This window comes from Aedes aegypti, chromosome 1 (assembly GCF_002204515.2).
Source record: "Aedes aegypti strain LVP_AGWG chromosome 1, AaegL5.0 Primary Assembly, whole genome shotgun sequence".
NCBI classification, from domain to species: Eukaryota; Metazoa; Arthropoda; class Insecta; order Diptera; family Culicidae; genus Aedes; species Aedes aegypti.
Genome location: NC_035107.1, coordinates 165,832,175 through 165,848,310, shown reverse-complemented (window position 1 = coordinate 165,848,310; position 16,136 = coordinate 165,832,175). Strand labels below are relative to the sequence as shown.

Sequence of the window (16,136 nt, the reverse complement as noted above, 5' to 3'; positions counted from 1 at the left end):
TTAACAATGTTGATTTTTCGAAGAAAAGGATCTGAGAACGTATGAGAATAGTTAGAAGATATTGTAATTTTAACGAATGATTAGACTTTCATGATGAAATTGAGAAGCATTTTCAAACACCATTTACCTTTCATCCTTGATTTCTGTCACTACCAGCTGGTTTCGACACACCAGCTGGAGGTTAGAACAATGGTGAGTCGAGAACAAAGAGAAAATGGTAAACACTGAGCCGGCCGGAGTGAACTGTCATGAACATCAGGATAATTGCATGGGCGGCGGTGATCGAAAAGCAGCGAAATCGAAGGTGAAATCTGAGAAAGACGAAATTCAGATCATCAAAGTCTAAGTGGTAAAAAAAATCGCAATAAGCCATGTGAATACTTTTACAGTCGATTAGAGCTAGTATCAACCATTTGTTTCCAAATCTGGTACACTCACGTCAATATCAGAATGAACATATGTGGATGTCTTCCACGTGGCCGCTGACCTCCACCTGAATGATGCAACTTTTTTCTTCCGGCATCCTCACTAAATGAACAGCTCACTGAAGTTTTCCTATTTTATTCGCTCAATAGTGTTCGCTCCTGTTCTCAAATAAATGTGCTTAGAGAGCCAAGAATAAGCGTTTTATACATGGCAAATTGACAATGGTAATTCATTTAGGCATGCTTGCATTCATCGTTGCTCTCTTTGCATTATTATTGAAAACTGATTTAGTTTTCGAAACACTTTTCAGTGTTGTGCGATAAAGGGTCGCGAGGTGTTTTGGCGAAGTTGTTAACGATGGACGAATGGATCTATGAAATCAGATAAGCCTTTATTAAGAAACAGTGTAGAAATGTCATTTCCCTTTGCAAGTTGCGAGCCCATATGCTGGTTACGTAATCCATAAAAGGAGATATTCACAGTCAGTACACGTGTGTTATCATTATTATCATACGTCACAAGTGTAATATGCCTTTTCAAACAAAATCATCTACATCTCCATCAAGCACTGCTTCAGCACCAACACATCTGAACTGGCTTCTTTCTCTACATGCAACCATATATATTTGGGTAGAGTACATGACATGACAAGCTTATCCTAGTTGTCCATCTTTAAAACAGTGAAACCCTGCCTTACTGCACTGCGGATGATTGCATTACAGTTATCGTCTGCAAAATCAAGAAGTATATGCGACAAAACGCAATATTTAACAGTTAATAATGAAACTCATCTCCTTTTATTCCATGTAATTTTCCAAACAATAGGCTCCTCGTCTACAATTCTTACACTTCATTGTATTTGCCAGCTTAAGTCTTATTTTTAAGAATTTGATATTACCTGCAACAGCTAGATTTTCGTTACTGAGTTGATCGTGATCTTGAAATCAATACACAGATTGACGATGAATCCCGAAAAAAATAAAACTAAGATGGTTGCAGGTATATAGAGTGAAATTCCTAGTGATGTTGATAATTAAGTTAAAGGTTTTGTTAATGCTCGAACACTTGTGACATATGACAATCATGTTTTCCGTGTAGTTATAATTCTGTTGTGGCTGGAATGTTATATATGATCTTTTTAAACAAAACGGTGAGGGCAATACTCGGCCGAAAACAAATTTTATTAAGCAAAATAAATACGGCAGACTTTGGTGGGCTGGTCACTTAGTGTGAAAGTCTAAAAATAAGCTGTTAATGAACAGTTTTCAGCATTGAGTGTTTCACGTTAATCGAACGTAATATCAATTGTATATTAGAATTTATTTCATAGTTTTCATTCTATTGAACTAAGCTTACTGGATTAAGCCATGCAAAAACATACTTAGGCCACTCTGGTTGGTTGAGTCAGTTTTAAATATTTTTAATTATAATAACGGTAACAGTTATATACTAGTTGAGAACAGTTTAGCCAACTTTTTGAGCGTTTTTGTAGGTTTTTTTTCAGTGCTATTGCAAAATTTTAATAACGATTTCATAGAAATTTTTAATCAAAAACTTCAAATCAAGATTTCTCGAGAATCCTTCTAGGGATTTTTTTTTAAATTTGGGCCAGAGCCCTGTGTTCAGATTTGATGGACAATTTTTTTTGCATAATAACGGTCTGTCGGGGCACCGTGGGATACATATAAAACAAACATTGAATAACTGAATTAACTGTGCTTCGGTACAAAATAATTTATCCATAAATTCTTCACACAAAATGTTCTGAACCCCCGACCGATTTTTTTTATTTTGATCGCAACTGAAAGAGCAAAAATTATATTTTCAGTTCGAAATTTCAGACTTTACTATTTTTTGTAACAAAGTTACTCCAAAAAAACACCGAATTTGGAGCCATCGCACGATATGAGCGAATAAGATTACAAAAGTGTCCCACTCAAGCCCTACCGGAACTGATTACGGGATATCCGGAAGTGACCAGAACCTCATATCGGTCCATAGGATTATAGCTGTGGTGTTCAGGATAAAAATCATGAATTTTGAGCCGTCGCACGGTACTATTCAGAAGATGTCCTATTTTGGTACATTCAGGAATCGGTGCCAGGTGACCGGGTATCCGAAATAGCCAGAATCAATGAGATACAACGTCATTCGACTTTCTGTCAGCTCCTATACACTGAGGGTGTCTGTTAGTCCCCTGTCAGTGTTGTAAGCAATCACGGTAGTCGACACGTTTTCGCTGATATTCGGCAGCGCTTCCCTTATGCACAACACGAGCGATCAAACGAATGTCGAAAAGAAAAATGTCAATTGAATGCCACTGACCACGATAGCTTCGCTAGGAAATATTACGGTTTTGTTTGTTTCTGTTTTGCTTCCACTGTCTGTGTGTCACATTCGACATAACAGGCAAGATCAAACTATTCATGTTGTTTATGATCCGATGTCTGGATTCTATGCAAAACTTATGATTTGTGCTAATGTCATCGAGATAGACGACATTCAATTGACACTTTTTCGTGTTTGTCAACGTTCATTCTAAAGCTCGTGCTGTGACTGCTGACCATGAAATCGAAACGAACGTCGCGCAAAGTGTCGAATGTTTACAGCACTGGTCCCCAGCACTAGTTAAAAACCACGAGCGGCCAATCAAGCTCAAGCTTAATTTTGTTTATTTTTTTCAAAATCATTCGGTATACAGTCGATTCTTCACAACTCGATATTCTATAACTCGATGGATTTTTCGGTATCTTCAAATTTTTAAACATTGTGCCCTCCATAAGTCAATATATCCATAACTCGATGTCTCTAAGGACTGTTCATTTAATAAAGTGGACACCTTGATTATGCTCTATCTTTTTTATTTATTGATAAAATCATAATCGGTTTTCTGTGTAACGTTTAACTATTATTCTACATTGCTATGCAAATATAAAATCTTACAAAATGCTTTTGGTTGAAAAATCAGATAGATTTTCCAAAAACTCCGAAGAAAAACTACTCATCAAAGTTAAGCATTATTTTTCGCATCACAAAAATCCTTATTTTTATAAAAAAAAATTGTGTGTTGGTATCCTTTACTTCTCTAATATAGGTGGACCTTTGAAATATTTATAAATATTCCACCATTCTCTGACAGTAGATCACTCTAAGGATTTATCCTTTATGGCCAAATTTGCTGATACACCATATTTTTACTCCCAGCAAAAAAGGGAAGAAGAAAACGTGATAAAAATTGGATTGCATTAGTAAAGAAACTATATTTGTATAAATGAGAGCTAAATCATGAGTTTTCACCGCATTCTCAGTTAGAATTTTTACTCTTTATGGTCGATTTATTGAAAAATCTCATACTTAAAAAAATCATGTACGCATATTTATTGATCTACAGCAAATTATAGGAGTTTTCCTCGAAATGTTTTGATCGGAAATTTCAGAATAACATATTATGAAAATAGGACATGGAGAATAAATTCGATTTAATTACAGCAGTGTTGCCAATTTTCATGATAGTTATTGTGCTTTGAGAGATCTTCTGAAAATAAAACATTTGTTCTTCTATTATACTTTAAATGTTACATGGGGACTAAATAAGCAACTCTATGAAGGCATTGATTATTTATCATATGAATACTATATTTGAACTTCCGTCAGGACGTACTTTGAACCTAAAAATTATACTTATATCAGTTTCTTTCCAATTTAAAATATTTTTCTTACAAAAAATCGGTGAAAAATGATTTTATGATATCTGATAAATTTTTGCTCCTAAAATAACTTGATATTTTGAAGCAGGCTTATGATTGAGGATGCTTTCGAAGAACAAGCCTTTTTTGAATATATAAATTATATATTGTCGAATTTTCCAGAATTTTTTTATAATCGTTTGATTTGATAACCTCAAAAAAACGACCGTTCTAAACTTTGTGCCTTATTCGTGTAAAATTTAATTATTTTTAAGGATTTTTTATTATCCCAATATTGTGCAGCATTAGTCAAACGATGTACAGAAAACCGGTTGTGATTTCATTAATAAATTAAAAAGATGACAAGGTGACAAGGTGTACACTTTATAAAATGACCAGTCCTTACAAGTCGATGTCATGGGTGAGGTATTTTTTCTTCAAAACTCGATATCTATTCAAAAAGCATTCTTATTCGAAGAAAACATGGAAATCTTGTTTGAAAGTGGATTAAAACTAACATGTTGTTATGGAAATTGGAAAACATGAAAATAAAATTATTGATTTTCTGTGAAAGTATTTGGAAAAAGTTAGAAATGAAAAATGGATATGGAAAACGTTTTCAAACAATGTTTTTCAAAATACTGTGGTACAAAAATATGCAAATTGAAAAAAGTTCACAAAAATATTCTCGAAATAATATCTTCAAAATGATAATGCTTCCTTACAGAAGTGATCATAAAAGTTTTCAAAATACAGAAATTTGATCCTTTAATTTGAGGATTTTTTTGTTCGGCATGTTCTACTCCTTAAACCTGTAAGTCGATAGCCCCTTTTATATCAATATATGGAGAGTCAACTGGGTGTTTGGCATATGGCTCACCAAATACAATCCAAAAGAAATATTGGTTTCCTGGGATCTCTGGGCAATTCATGAAGTTCTTTTATACTGTTTATTTTAATAAGAGACACCGACACGTTAATGCTTCCAGTGGACAATTATGCTCTTTGAAGGAAGCACCACACTAGAAAACGGAATACAGCATGCAACGCCCAGAGGTACAGTCGAAATACGTTCCTGAAGAAAAGCTTTCCGGCCTAAAGCGGGAATTGAACTCTCACTTCTTGACTCGATGCAGCTAAATGCTTGGTAACACTAACCGCACGGCCACGAAGCCCACTAATAAAGCGATTTCTAGAATAATAATAATATAGATTACCCATGGGAAACATCTAGTTGTACATAATTCTTCGAAAAAGATTGACTAAAGAAATTTTAACAGCTTTTGGAGTTGTTATCTACAAAAGAGAGCATTGGAATCATGGTTTTATCTAGTTTAGGCACAGAATGTGTGAATACGATTGATTTTGTCAAGTCGAGTCTAGTGCACGATAATGAAAATAGCTTTACAGTCAAAATACGCGTATCTGTCAAGGGCAGTGCTGTTAAATGTCATTTTTTTTTCAAATTCAAATGCTTATAGCACCCTCCCAGGGGAAATATTGCCAACCGATAGTGATTCGAAAAAGGTCAACGGGAAAAACATTTTCCGATAACTTTTCCACGGGGAACGATGATCTTGGCAATATTCAATTGGCAAAGTCACGTAAAATTTATGACATTCAGCAGCTCTGGTCAAGGGTACAAACTCTAGTGTCAAAGGATAACTCTAGTATTGTACTAAATTCGGTATTTATTTACTCACAGATACTCTACTGCACAGCTTGAATATGTAATATTACAAGTTTTCCCATTGGGCACATTTTGATTGTCGCAAACGCCATATTGGCTTATACCTGACATCTATATTTATTTGAAATAATAAGAAAAAGATAATTTGTTAAAACAATAACTTAAACTAAAAACTGCCTTTTTAAATACTTCCATTACGTTCGTATCAGAGCGTTAATGATTAATCATAAATTTAATCATGATTAATGATTAATGATTAATGATTATGATTAATCAAAAATTTTCATCAATAATCACAACAAACCAAAAGTTAATCATTAATCATTAATCATAATCATTAAAATATTATGTTTTAATCATTAATCATTAATCATAATCTTAAAGATCGCTAATTTTATTCAGCAATCATAATCTTAATCATAGGGGGCCCAGATAGCCGTAGCGGTAAACGCGCAGCTATTCAGCATGACCAAGCTGAGGGTCGTGGGTTAGAATCCCACCGGTCGAGGATCTTTTCGGGTTGGAAATTTTCTCGACTTCCCAGGGCATAGAGTATCTTCGTACCTGCCACACGATATACACATGCAAAAATGGTCATTGGCATGGTAAGTTCTCAGTGAATAACTGTGGAAGTGCTCATAAGAACACTAAGCTGAGAAGCAGGGTCTGTCCCAGTGGGGACGTAACGCCAGAAAGAAGAAGAATCTTAATCATAAGTCATCAATTTAATCAATAATCAATCAATCATTGAACAAAATTTAACAATTTTTACAAAATTGCCTTCTAATGTAAAAGTAAATTTTGCATTTTTATATCTTATGACACGAACAGTGATAGTTTAGAGTAGTGTTTGATCCTTTGCTCGTGTCACTTGCTCCTGCGGGGGTGGGTGAAGTGAGCAGGACCAATCGTGTTGCGCGTCGCTCGTGTGGCATGATAAATTTGTGGCGCGGATCGCGAAGCAGGTTAGTAGTGTTTGATCCTTTGCTCCCGTCAAATTATTTATCATGGTCTAATCGCTTATCAAAGTGAATCATGTGACCCAACGATCCTCCCCATTAACAAACTTCCCTCTGAGTAACCTTTGTGGAGATGCAGAGGAAAACACGGTCTCCAAATAGCAAAGGTTACACACTAACGTTCCTTCCTCCAATCCCACCTGACTGCAAGGACGTGGCCGGCGCCGTTATTGACCCTGTATAAATAGAGGCACTGAATTATGCACACTGAAGAAGATTATGACCAATCCCAGCCGAACTTCTAGTTGATTCTTTGTACATATTCACTGTGTTGTTGGACGAGATTTGTATAGTGCGGGCTCACAATGGGTCGCGACGTTCTCAATATAAATACGAAAAAAGATAATTAAAAAACGTATTATTTTGAAATTGAAAATTTTGATCAAATTTGACATTAGGCACGTAAGGGTTAATCATAATCATTTATCATAATCGCTAATCATACTGAGTTTAATCATTAATCATAATCATTAATCATAATCATTAATCATAATCATTAATCATAATCATTAATCATAATCATTAATCATAATCATTAATCATAATCATAATCATTAATCATAATCATTAATCATAATCATTAATCATAATCATTAATCATAATCATTAATCATAATCATTAATCATAATCATTAATCATAATCATTAATCATAATCTTTAATCATAATCATTAATCATAATCATTAATCATAATCATTAATCATAATCATTAATCATAATCATTAATCATAATCATTAATCATAATCATTAATCATAATCATTAATCATAATCATTAATCATAATCATTAATCATAATCATTAATCATTAATCATAATCATTAATCATAATCATTAATCATAATCATTAATCATAATCATTAATCATAATCATTAATCATAATCATTAATCATAATCATTAATCATAATCATTAATCATAATCATTAATCATAATCATTAATCATAATCATTAATCATAATCATTAATCATAATCATTAATCATAATCATTAATCATAATCATTAATCATAATCATTAATCATAATCATTAATCATAATCATTAATCATAATCATTAATCATAATCATTAATCATAATCATTAATCATAATCATTAATCATAATCATTAATCATAATCATTAATCATAATCATTAATCATAATCATTAATCATAATCATTAATCATAATCATTAATCATAATCATTAATCATAATCATTAATCATAATCATTAATCATAATCATTAATCATAATCATTAATCATAATCATTAATCATAATCATTAATCATAATCATTAATCATAATCATTAATCATAATCATAATCATAATCATAATCATTAATCATAATCATTAATCATAATCATTAATCATAATCATTAATCATAATCATTAATCATAATCATTAATCATAATCATTAATCATAATCATTAATCATAATCATTAATCATAATCATTAATCATAATCATTAATCATTAATCATAATCATTAATCATAATCATTAATCATAATCATTAATCATAATCATTAATCATCTAAAATTGTAATATAATCATTAATCATAATTATTAATCACACTTTAGCTTAATAATCAATCACAACCATTAATCATGACTTCAAAAATTTTATTCATTAATCATAATCATCAATCATGATGAGATTGAATTTAATAATTAATCACCTAATCAATCATTGCAACCCGTTAATCATTAACGCTCTGGTTCGTATTGTTTCTCTATGACTTGCAAGCCAATAAAATTCCCTTTTCCTCTTAATTATTTTCAGTTCGCCGAAACGGGAAATCAATCGCTGAGCGTCCTGTCGTTCACACCGAAGGTAGATGACGATGGGAAATATTTGACCTGCCGAGCGGAAAACACCCTCATCCCCAACAGTGGCATCGAAGACAAGTGGAGGCTCGTGGTGCATTGTAAGTGTTTTTATACGCTTTTTTATAGTAGCAAGTTATCAGAAAAAAAACGTGCCATCTATCGGCAGTGAGAAAAGGAAGAAAATCATTACTTTTTCTGGAGAATCGCTCCTTTGTGCCAATTTCCTGTTCATCATCGACGAATCATCATAATCAACTGCATGGCGTAGACTTTGATTGAGGTGGCCAGGGTGAAAGAAATATTCATTACGTGTGGCAGACAACTGATTTTTGTGCCTTGGGGAGGTAAAGGTGGAAAATTCAAACATTGAATAAGCGCAGGAAGAAGGAGCCATTTTCCATCGAATCATTTCCAATTCAGCGTTTTCCTGTGATTTTTTATTGCTCTGTTCATTAAATGTAATTTCCATTCATTGATACTTTTTTGTTGTTGGTAATAACTTTCCCTCCATTCTTTGGAATAACTGCCAATCAGAGGAGTCTTAAGTTCATGCATAACTGAATGAAAAGAGCTTGTTTAAATAATATATTGGCGTCCTCAAGCTTCTTTTCTAACCATCGACAGTCAATATCTCAATCAAATGTTTCTTGATGGTCATGTCAAGTGTTAGAAAGAAATCGCGTTTTCTATTCCTCCGCTATTTACTTGTGAGTAGGATCAAGTCCGTTTGATTGCCAATATCTAGTCACACGATTATTCCTCTTAGAAGGGAATCTCTATAGCCAAGTCATTGTGACTGGGTTCTAAGAACCATTAACAACATGATATGATGAAATGGCAAAAAAGCAACGAAAACACAACCATTATTGGTACAGTTCAGATCCCTTCTTGTGTACATGTAGCACGTGGAATTTAAAAGGAGATCATGAGGTATACGCAGTAGAGCGGTTAAAAACACCGTTTTTGGGATAACCGATTAAATTCATTCAATTGGTCATAATTTTCGCAAAATGAACTTAGTTTTTGATTAATGTTTTCGAGACTTGCAAAGAAGGTTTAATTTCGCTACTTTTGCACTCTTCAAGACCTGCAGGCCAAACAGGATGATATTGTGCAAGGGACTGGTCTGTGAATTTGACCACCTGTAAATTTCCTTGACTTCCTTGGACATAGAGTATCATTGTACCTGCCACGCGATATACACATGCAAAAATGATCAATTGACAAAGATAGCGCTCAGTTCATAGTGTTTATAAGAAAATTGATCTAGACGAAGAAGAGTAGTAAAAGAGCCTTCTAACTTTAAAAGGTATAAGGAAATATTTATAAGTATTGCTTAAATGGCAGGCTGATGATAGTGAAAAAATCTGCCAAGGAAGTTTGTAAGACTATCTCAAAAAAACTTGCCTGGTGTTTGCTATATCCTTATTTGAAATATTTAGAACATCAAATTTTGTAACATTTTGACATGCTATCACAGAGAATTCATACACAATAGTTGCTATTTCAGAAGTCATGATTAAAGACACAAGTACAATCGCATTTTAACGATGATTGCGTCGCACTTAATGACACTATCCCCAGTTCTTTGCATTTTCTCATGCATATGCTCTACTGAGCGCTGAACTCATTCTTGCTGCTAGTGAGCATGAACCAAAAAATGGAAATTGTCATTCCAATGGCTACACATTTTCGTTCAAGATCGGATAAACCCGGCACCAGACCGCATTCTTTCGCGCACAAAAAGGAATATCTGAAATAAAGCGACCCACATAAATATTATGGTGGACTCTTCATAGCTTTTTCCTCCATTCCAGACAGACGCTCTTTTTTACATTGCGAGCAATCGTTTCTATAATAGTAGTGCGATGCGAGTGGGAAGCGTTTTTTTTTTCTATGGTATTCTAAAATGTCAGTTGAACTATTCCAAAAGTTTGCCACAGTTTGCAAATAGTTGGTTATGAGATGTCATGATAGCGAGGATAGAAGCTAGTTAAACTCTTTTTCCATGGCAATGTGTTAAAATCAAACTACATACGAAACCTCTATCCAAAAATGGGTAAACTGAATTATATAATAAGGATGATTTAATTTACCTATTGATAAAATTGATAATCAATGATGCTATGAATTATTGTTATTTGAATAGATGTGTATCATACTGTAGTGAAGATATAATAATCTAGAACTTTTGCCATTCAGTTCCAAACAAATAAATATTGTCGACATTGTCCAAATAAGCGCCACAAAGTCATCAATAATTAAGAAAAAATATTTGCGTAGCATATATCTAAGCACCCGTTCTAATTCTTTCTTGAATGTTCTTCCACTTTGGTTAAACCGGTACTGATTCGCTTGGATACTTTTTTCCTATAGGCGATATAAAACATCCGAAATATTTTTTGGCGATCCATTTGTATCCATCACCGCTACTATCACAACACACTCCACCCATAACACCCATCAAGATACGGAATTACCGCCATCAACGAAACCTGGAGAGCTCTTCCTCTGATGTGGCATCGTTTTTCGAAATGCTAATCCGAGCTGTTATCACGTCGCACTTGACTACACACAGCCACTCTAGAGCTTGTTTTATTTCTTTTGCCCACAGATACGCCAATTGTTACGCTAAAAATGGGATCATCGTTAAACCCAGACGACATCAAGGAGGGTGATGATATATACTTCGACTGCCACATACAGTCGAATCCGAAACCGTACAAGCTGGCGTGGTATCATAATGTAAGTACATAATGCATAAAAAATAATATAGAATTATCCTGCACCAGTGAACCCCATGAATCATGCAGCCTCTGCATGGCAGCAAATTAGACATCAAGGATGGGGTGGTACTGAAACAGAAAAATAAGCCAATATTTATTTTTAAATAAGCTTTTACCTTGGTTTTGATTTCCAGTTTCATATAGGCTAAATTATATTGCTTTTGCTGTTGTTACCATGAAAAACAAGTTTACTATAGAAGCTCGTTACTGTCGAGTTAAAGTGCAATATATTTTACAATATATTGAACAAACATTTCGTTATATTAGAGGATTGTTTTTTTTAATTATTCGTTGCTAGGAAATAGATTTCAATGAAGATGATCAAGAAAATATAATAATTTGAAATGAATCATCGTTCATATCATCCAATTTCAAATCCTTTTAGCAAACAGTGGCCAGATACATAAAAGTAACACTTGAAATGTTTTGAATGGTTAGAAAATTTTAGCGATTATTTTACAAATACAATTATTTCTATTAATAGTCTAGTTGAACTTCACTATCGTTTCCATACTGAAATAATCTTACACAGTTATCATCAGAAACAGTTAAATAATAAAAATTCTTCAAATTACCGAGTTATTAAGAAAATTGACTGATCGGGCAATTTTTATAACACTCGATACCATTATCCATCAAGAGCATTGATATATTGCAACAAATGATGAGTTGATTGGGTGGAGATCTCCTGCATAATTCATGGAATAAATATCTTGTTTTAAATGTAATATTTGCCAAGAAGAACATATATTATTTTCTTGAAGAAATAAAGCCCCAAAAGAAAATATGGATAAAACTAAAACGGCTGACTTTTAGTCATGTTAACAAATGGCAAAACGATTTACTCCAAGTAGTAAGAGCATTGTTTTCAATCAATTTATTAAACTTTTATTTTGTTTATTTTCAAATTTATAAATTTAGACACGAATATAATATAATATTCACATAATTATTTAAAGCTTCAAAACATCTGTTTGATTGCATTTATCAAGAAACTCTAAAGTTTCATAGAATGAATGAATGAATTGTCTTTATTATCGCGACTTTCAGCCCTTGGAGTTTCATAGATATTTTTTCAATATATGAAAGTTTTGAAGCTTAATCACAATTTCATAAACCAAGTTTATAAGTAAAAAAAGAAGCTTGATGTGATAGTAGTTTACGGAACAAGTTGCAGAATGATGATTTTTACAGCAAGAGTCGTACGAGGCTTGCCGAGTAGGATAATTACGACGAGTGCTGTAAAAATCGAGTTATGCAACGAGTTACGTACAACATTTTTTGCAATTTCGTAGAAGACCACTTGAGGGTATCAGAAATGATATCGGAAAGCATTCACCATTATTTTACAATTTCTGAAAAATTGTTGTGTTATGTTTCATTTCGCAACTCAAAACAGTTGCGTAATGAGGAAGCGTTGCGTAATGAATCATTACAGCACTGGTTTCAGTTCATAAATGACGTAGCATTTTTTCACTGATTTTTTACACCCCCCTCCCCCCTCGTAGCATTTAGTCACAAATGATGATACCCCCCCTTGGAAAATACGTAGCATATCAAGCATACCCCCCCCCCCCACACCTTTATTGGGCGAAAATGAAACATTAAAATCCGGAAATTTCTACACAAATATAGAGATCAATTGATATTGAACTCTGAAACATCAGGATAATCTGACGAATGATAGTTTGATATACATACCGTAATGTTTAAAAATCCTTTGGAAAATAGTTTAAACAAGCATATTTCCTGTTTAAGTAACATAATTTGGTTTCCCAGTAATTTAATTATTAGTACTTTTGCTGTTGTTAAAATTTAAACAGTTTACAGCTGAATATGTAGAAAAAAAGCTGAAAATCTTGAAAAAGCTAACAGCATTCAGTTATGGTTCATGAATTTTCATAATATATTGAACAGAAATTTTGTTGCATAATATACTACTTCGCGTTAGAAAATGGGTTAACCAAGGTGCAAAGTTTGATTTTTGACCAACTTCGCCGCGTCGCAACTCGATTCTCAATAGTGCGCATAATGCACACGGGCATAGATGGGCATAGATGCGCACTATAGCGAAGTGACTCGCGACGCAGTGAAGTTGGTCAAAAATCGAACTTTGCACGTTGGTTCATCTATTTTTAGTCGCGAAGCAGTATAATAAAAATGCTCTTTCATTGAATTGAATTACCGAGTGATTTATAAATCTGAAGGATAGGACAGTTTTGATAAAATTTGAAATTTCTTAGAAGTTTTCAACATGTTTTGAAGTTAAATCATCATTTCATAACCCAAGTCTGATAAGTCAGGCAAAGAAGATTGATAGAAAAAAAACTATTTGTCAGTTTTTTCAGTGCTACTTTTTTTACCAAAATTATTCAAAATGCTACGTCCACTAGTTGGGACCCCTCCCTCCCCCTCGTCACACATCGTCACAAATCCGTGAAGACCCCCCTCCCCCCTAAAATGCTACGTCATTTATGGACGACCCCTAATGACTATTCCCGCACTGCATACTTCAGTGCAGGAAAGTAGGCCGTTTCATGACAGATTGGCGGGACGAAAAACAGCCTACTACGATGAGAAATTGCAAAAAAAATAATTGTATGCAATTTTTTTCAGCGCCTTTCTTTTTACGGACTTGATTCAAAATGCTACGTCCACTAGCTAGGACCCCTCCCTCCCCCTCGTCTCACTTTGTCACAAATTCGTGAAGACCCCCTCCCCCCTAGAAAGGTACGTCATTTATGGACGACCCCTAATGTAATATTTGCCAGAAGGAACATATGTTTTTTTGAAGTAATAAAGCTCTAACAGAAATTATGAATAATACTAAAGCACAGTTTTCCAAGTCGTTAAAGTATTAATTTTAGTAAATTTCTTTAACTTTTAATTTATAAATCAATTTATTTAGACATGTATACAATATACATATGTTCACATAATTATTTAAAGCTTCAAAAAAACCTGTTTGATTGCATTGATCAAGAAAATCTATAATGTCTTAGAATTTTTCAATCTTGTCATATGAATGTTTTGAAGCTGAATCATCATTTTATAACACAACTTTAAAGGTCAAAAGAAAAGAAAAACAAGTTTGATAAAAAATTCTGTGTCATTTTTTTCAGCGCCTCTCATTTTACTGAAATGATTCGAAATGCTACGTCCATTAGCTAGGACCCCTCCCTCCCCCTCGTCACACATCGTCACAAATTTGTGAAGCCCCCCCTCCCCCCTAAAAAGCTACGTCATTTATGGACGACCCCTAAGCGAAACTCATCCATACAGCCGTATAGAATTACCTTGGGTACCCCCTCCTGCAGGAGGCTCCATCAGTCCAGAAGCTCAAGCGGAGTCTACCTAGGATCCCAGACAACCAGAATGTACATATAACCAAATCACCTTTTGCGTTATGCGATGCTTATATGTGCAAAGTTTCACGTTTACGGCCTTATACGTACAAAATTGGAGGCGATATACGTGCATATTTTAAATGATGAAACATCACATTCAATGCGAGTGTGCAGATTTTCTAGTGAATTAGTTTGTACTCTTATGCGACATAATTTATGATAACAAAGTTTCAGCCGTCAATGCTACGAATTAATCCGATTTACGTTGTGAAAGTATACGGGACGAAATTAAATGTACAAATGAACTCATAAAAGAGCGTTTTATGCGAGGAAACTCATCGATCAAAAGATTTTATCCACCATGTTCTGCGGGAGTGATGCAGCTCGTACAAATAAACGACTTTGTGCGTCTACTGTTATGCGACTTCTGGTTGTCTGGGATGTGTTGAGGCTCTATTGAATCTCTAGAAAAAAAAACTCATTTCTTCAAGTGGATCAGCGAGTAGGCTAATAGTGCGATTGTCCCCTTCCGGTAAAACCTTGGCAGGCCTCTGCATCGTATACGTATCGTTCAGAATCCGTCAATCTAAGAATAAAAGAGAGCTTAATTGAAATCGGAGGAGGCACGCCCATGAGATCACCGGTGATCACCAACATTCAAAAAGAGAAAAAAGTACGATAATAGCAGCACGATCAGAAGAAACAGCAGTAGAAACTTCAGTAGCATTAACAGGCTAAGGGTCAGCGCATGGTCGAAAGTACAAAAATGGTGGCTAAAAAACTTGTTAACAAATTGTACAAGTTCGTCAATAAAAGCAGCAATGTGCACAAAGAAATCAAAGCATTGGAGCCGAAAACTCCTCAATGAGCAAAAAAGAGGCAAAGCCAGTGATGACTCGTACGAGAAGGATCTCCGTACAATGCGGATAAAATCGAAGCTATAACTGCTAGGTGCAGACGTACGGAAATTCAGGCGTAGCCGCTCCGGAGATATGATCCAGTAGCTGAAGAAGAACCCGATGGCCAGCAGCTCTTCCATCAGAGCTCACCACCGAGAAAAACATGCATAACATGGGACCGTGTATTTGGAGGCGGTCCTCGAATGCAAGGATTTGGATGCCATCCGTGGATCCACTGAGTGTATTTCAGAAACCGGAAACATGCTGTAGGCGCGGGGAAGAAGGCCACAAGGCGCAAGCCAGCTTTAAGCCTCCAAAATGTATGACCTGCGCTAACAGAGTGGGTAACGTTAAAATAAGCCAGAGATGATTTCATATAGGCGACTGGCATCAAAGCACAGTGGAGGTAATGCAAATTACCCTCAACCACTGTGACACAGCACAGCAATTGCTGTAGCAATCTGAAGCG

At 34.5% G+C, this 16,136-nt stretch overlaps 1 protein-coding gene across 1 annotated transcript in view; it reads left to right on the top strand.

The window, feature by feature from the left end:
* Positions 1-16,136, top strand: part of LOC5570293 (hemicentin-1) — a 409,353-nt gene that overhangs the window by 264,083 nt on the left and 129,134 nt on the right. The window contains exons 7-8 of the mRNA XM_021853033.1: positions 8,589-8,733; positions 11,250-11,380. Coding sequence (XP_021708725.1) covers positions 8,589-8,733; positions 11,250-11,380 — 276 coding nt within the window. The remainder of the gene's footprint in view (positions 1-8,588; positions 8,734-11,249; positions 11,381-16,136) is intronic.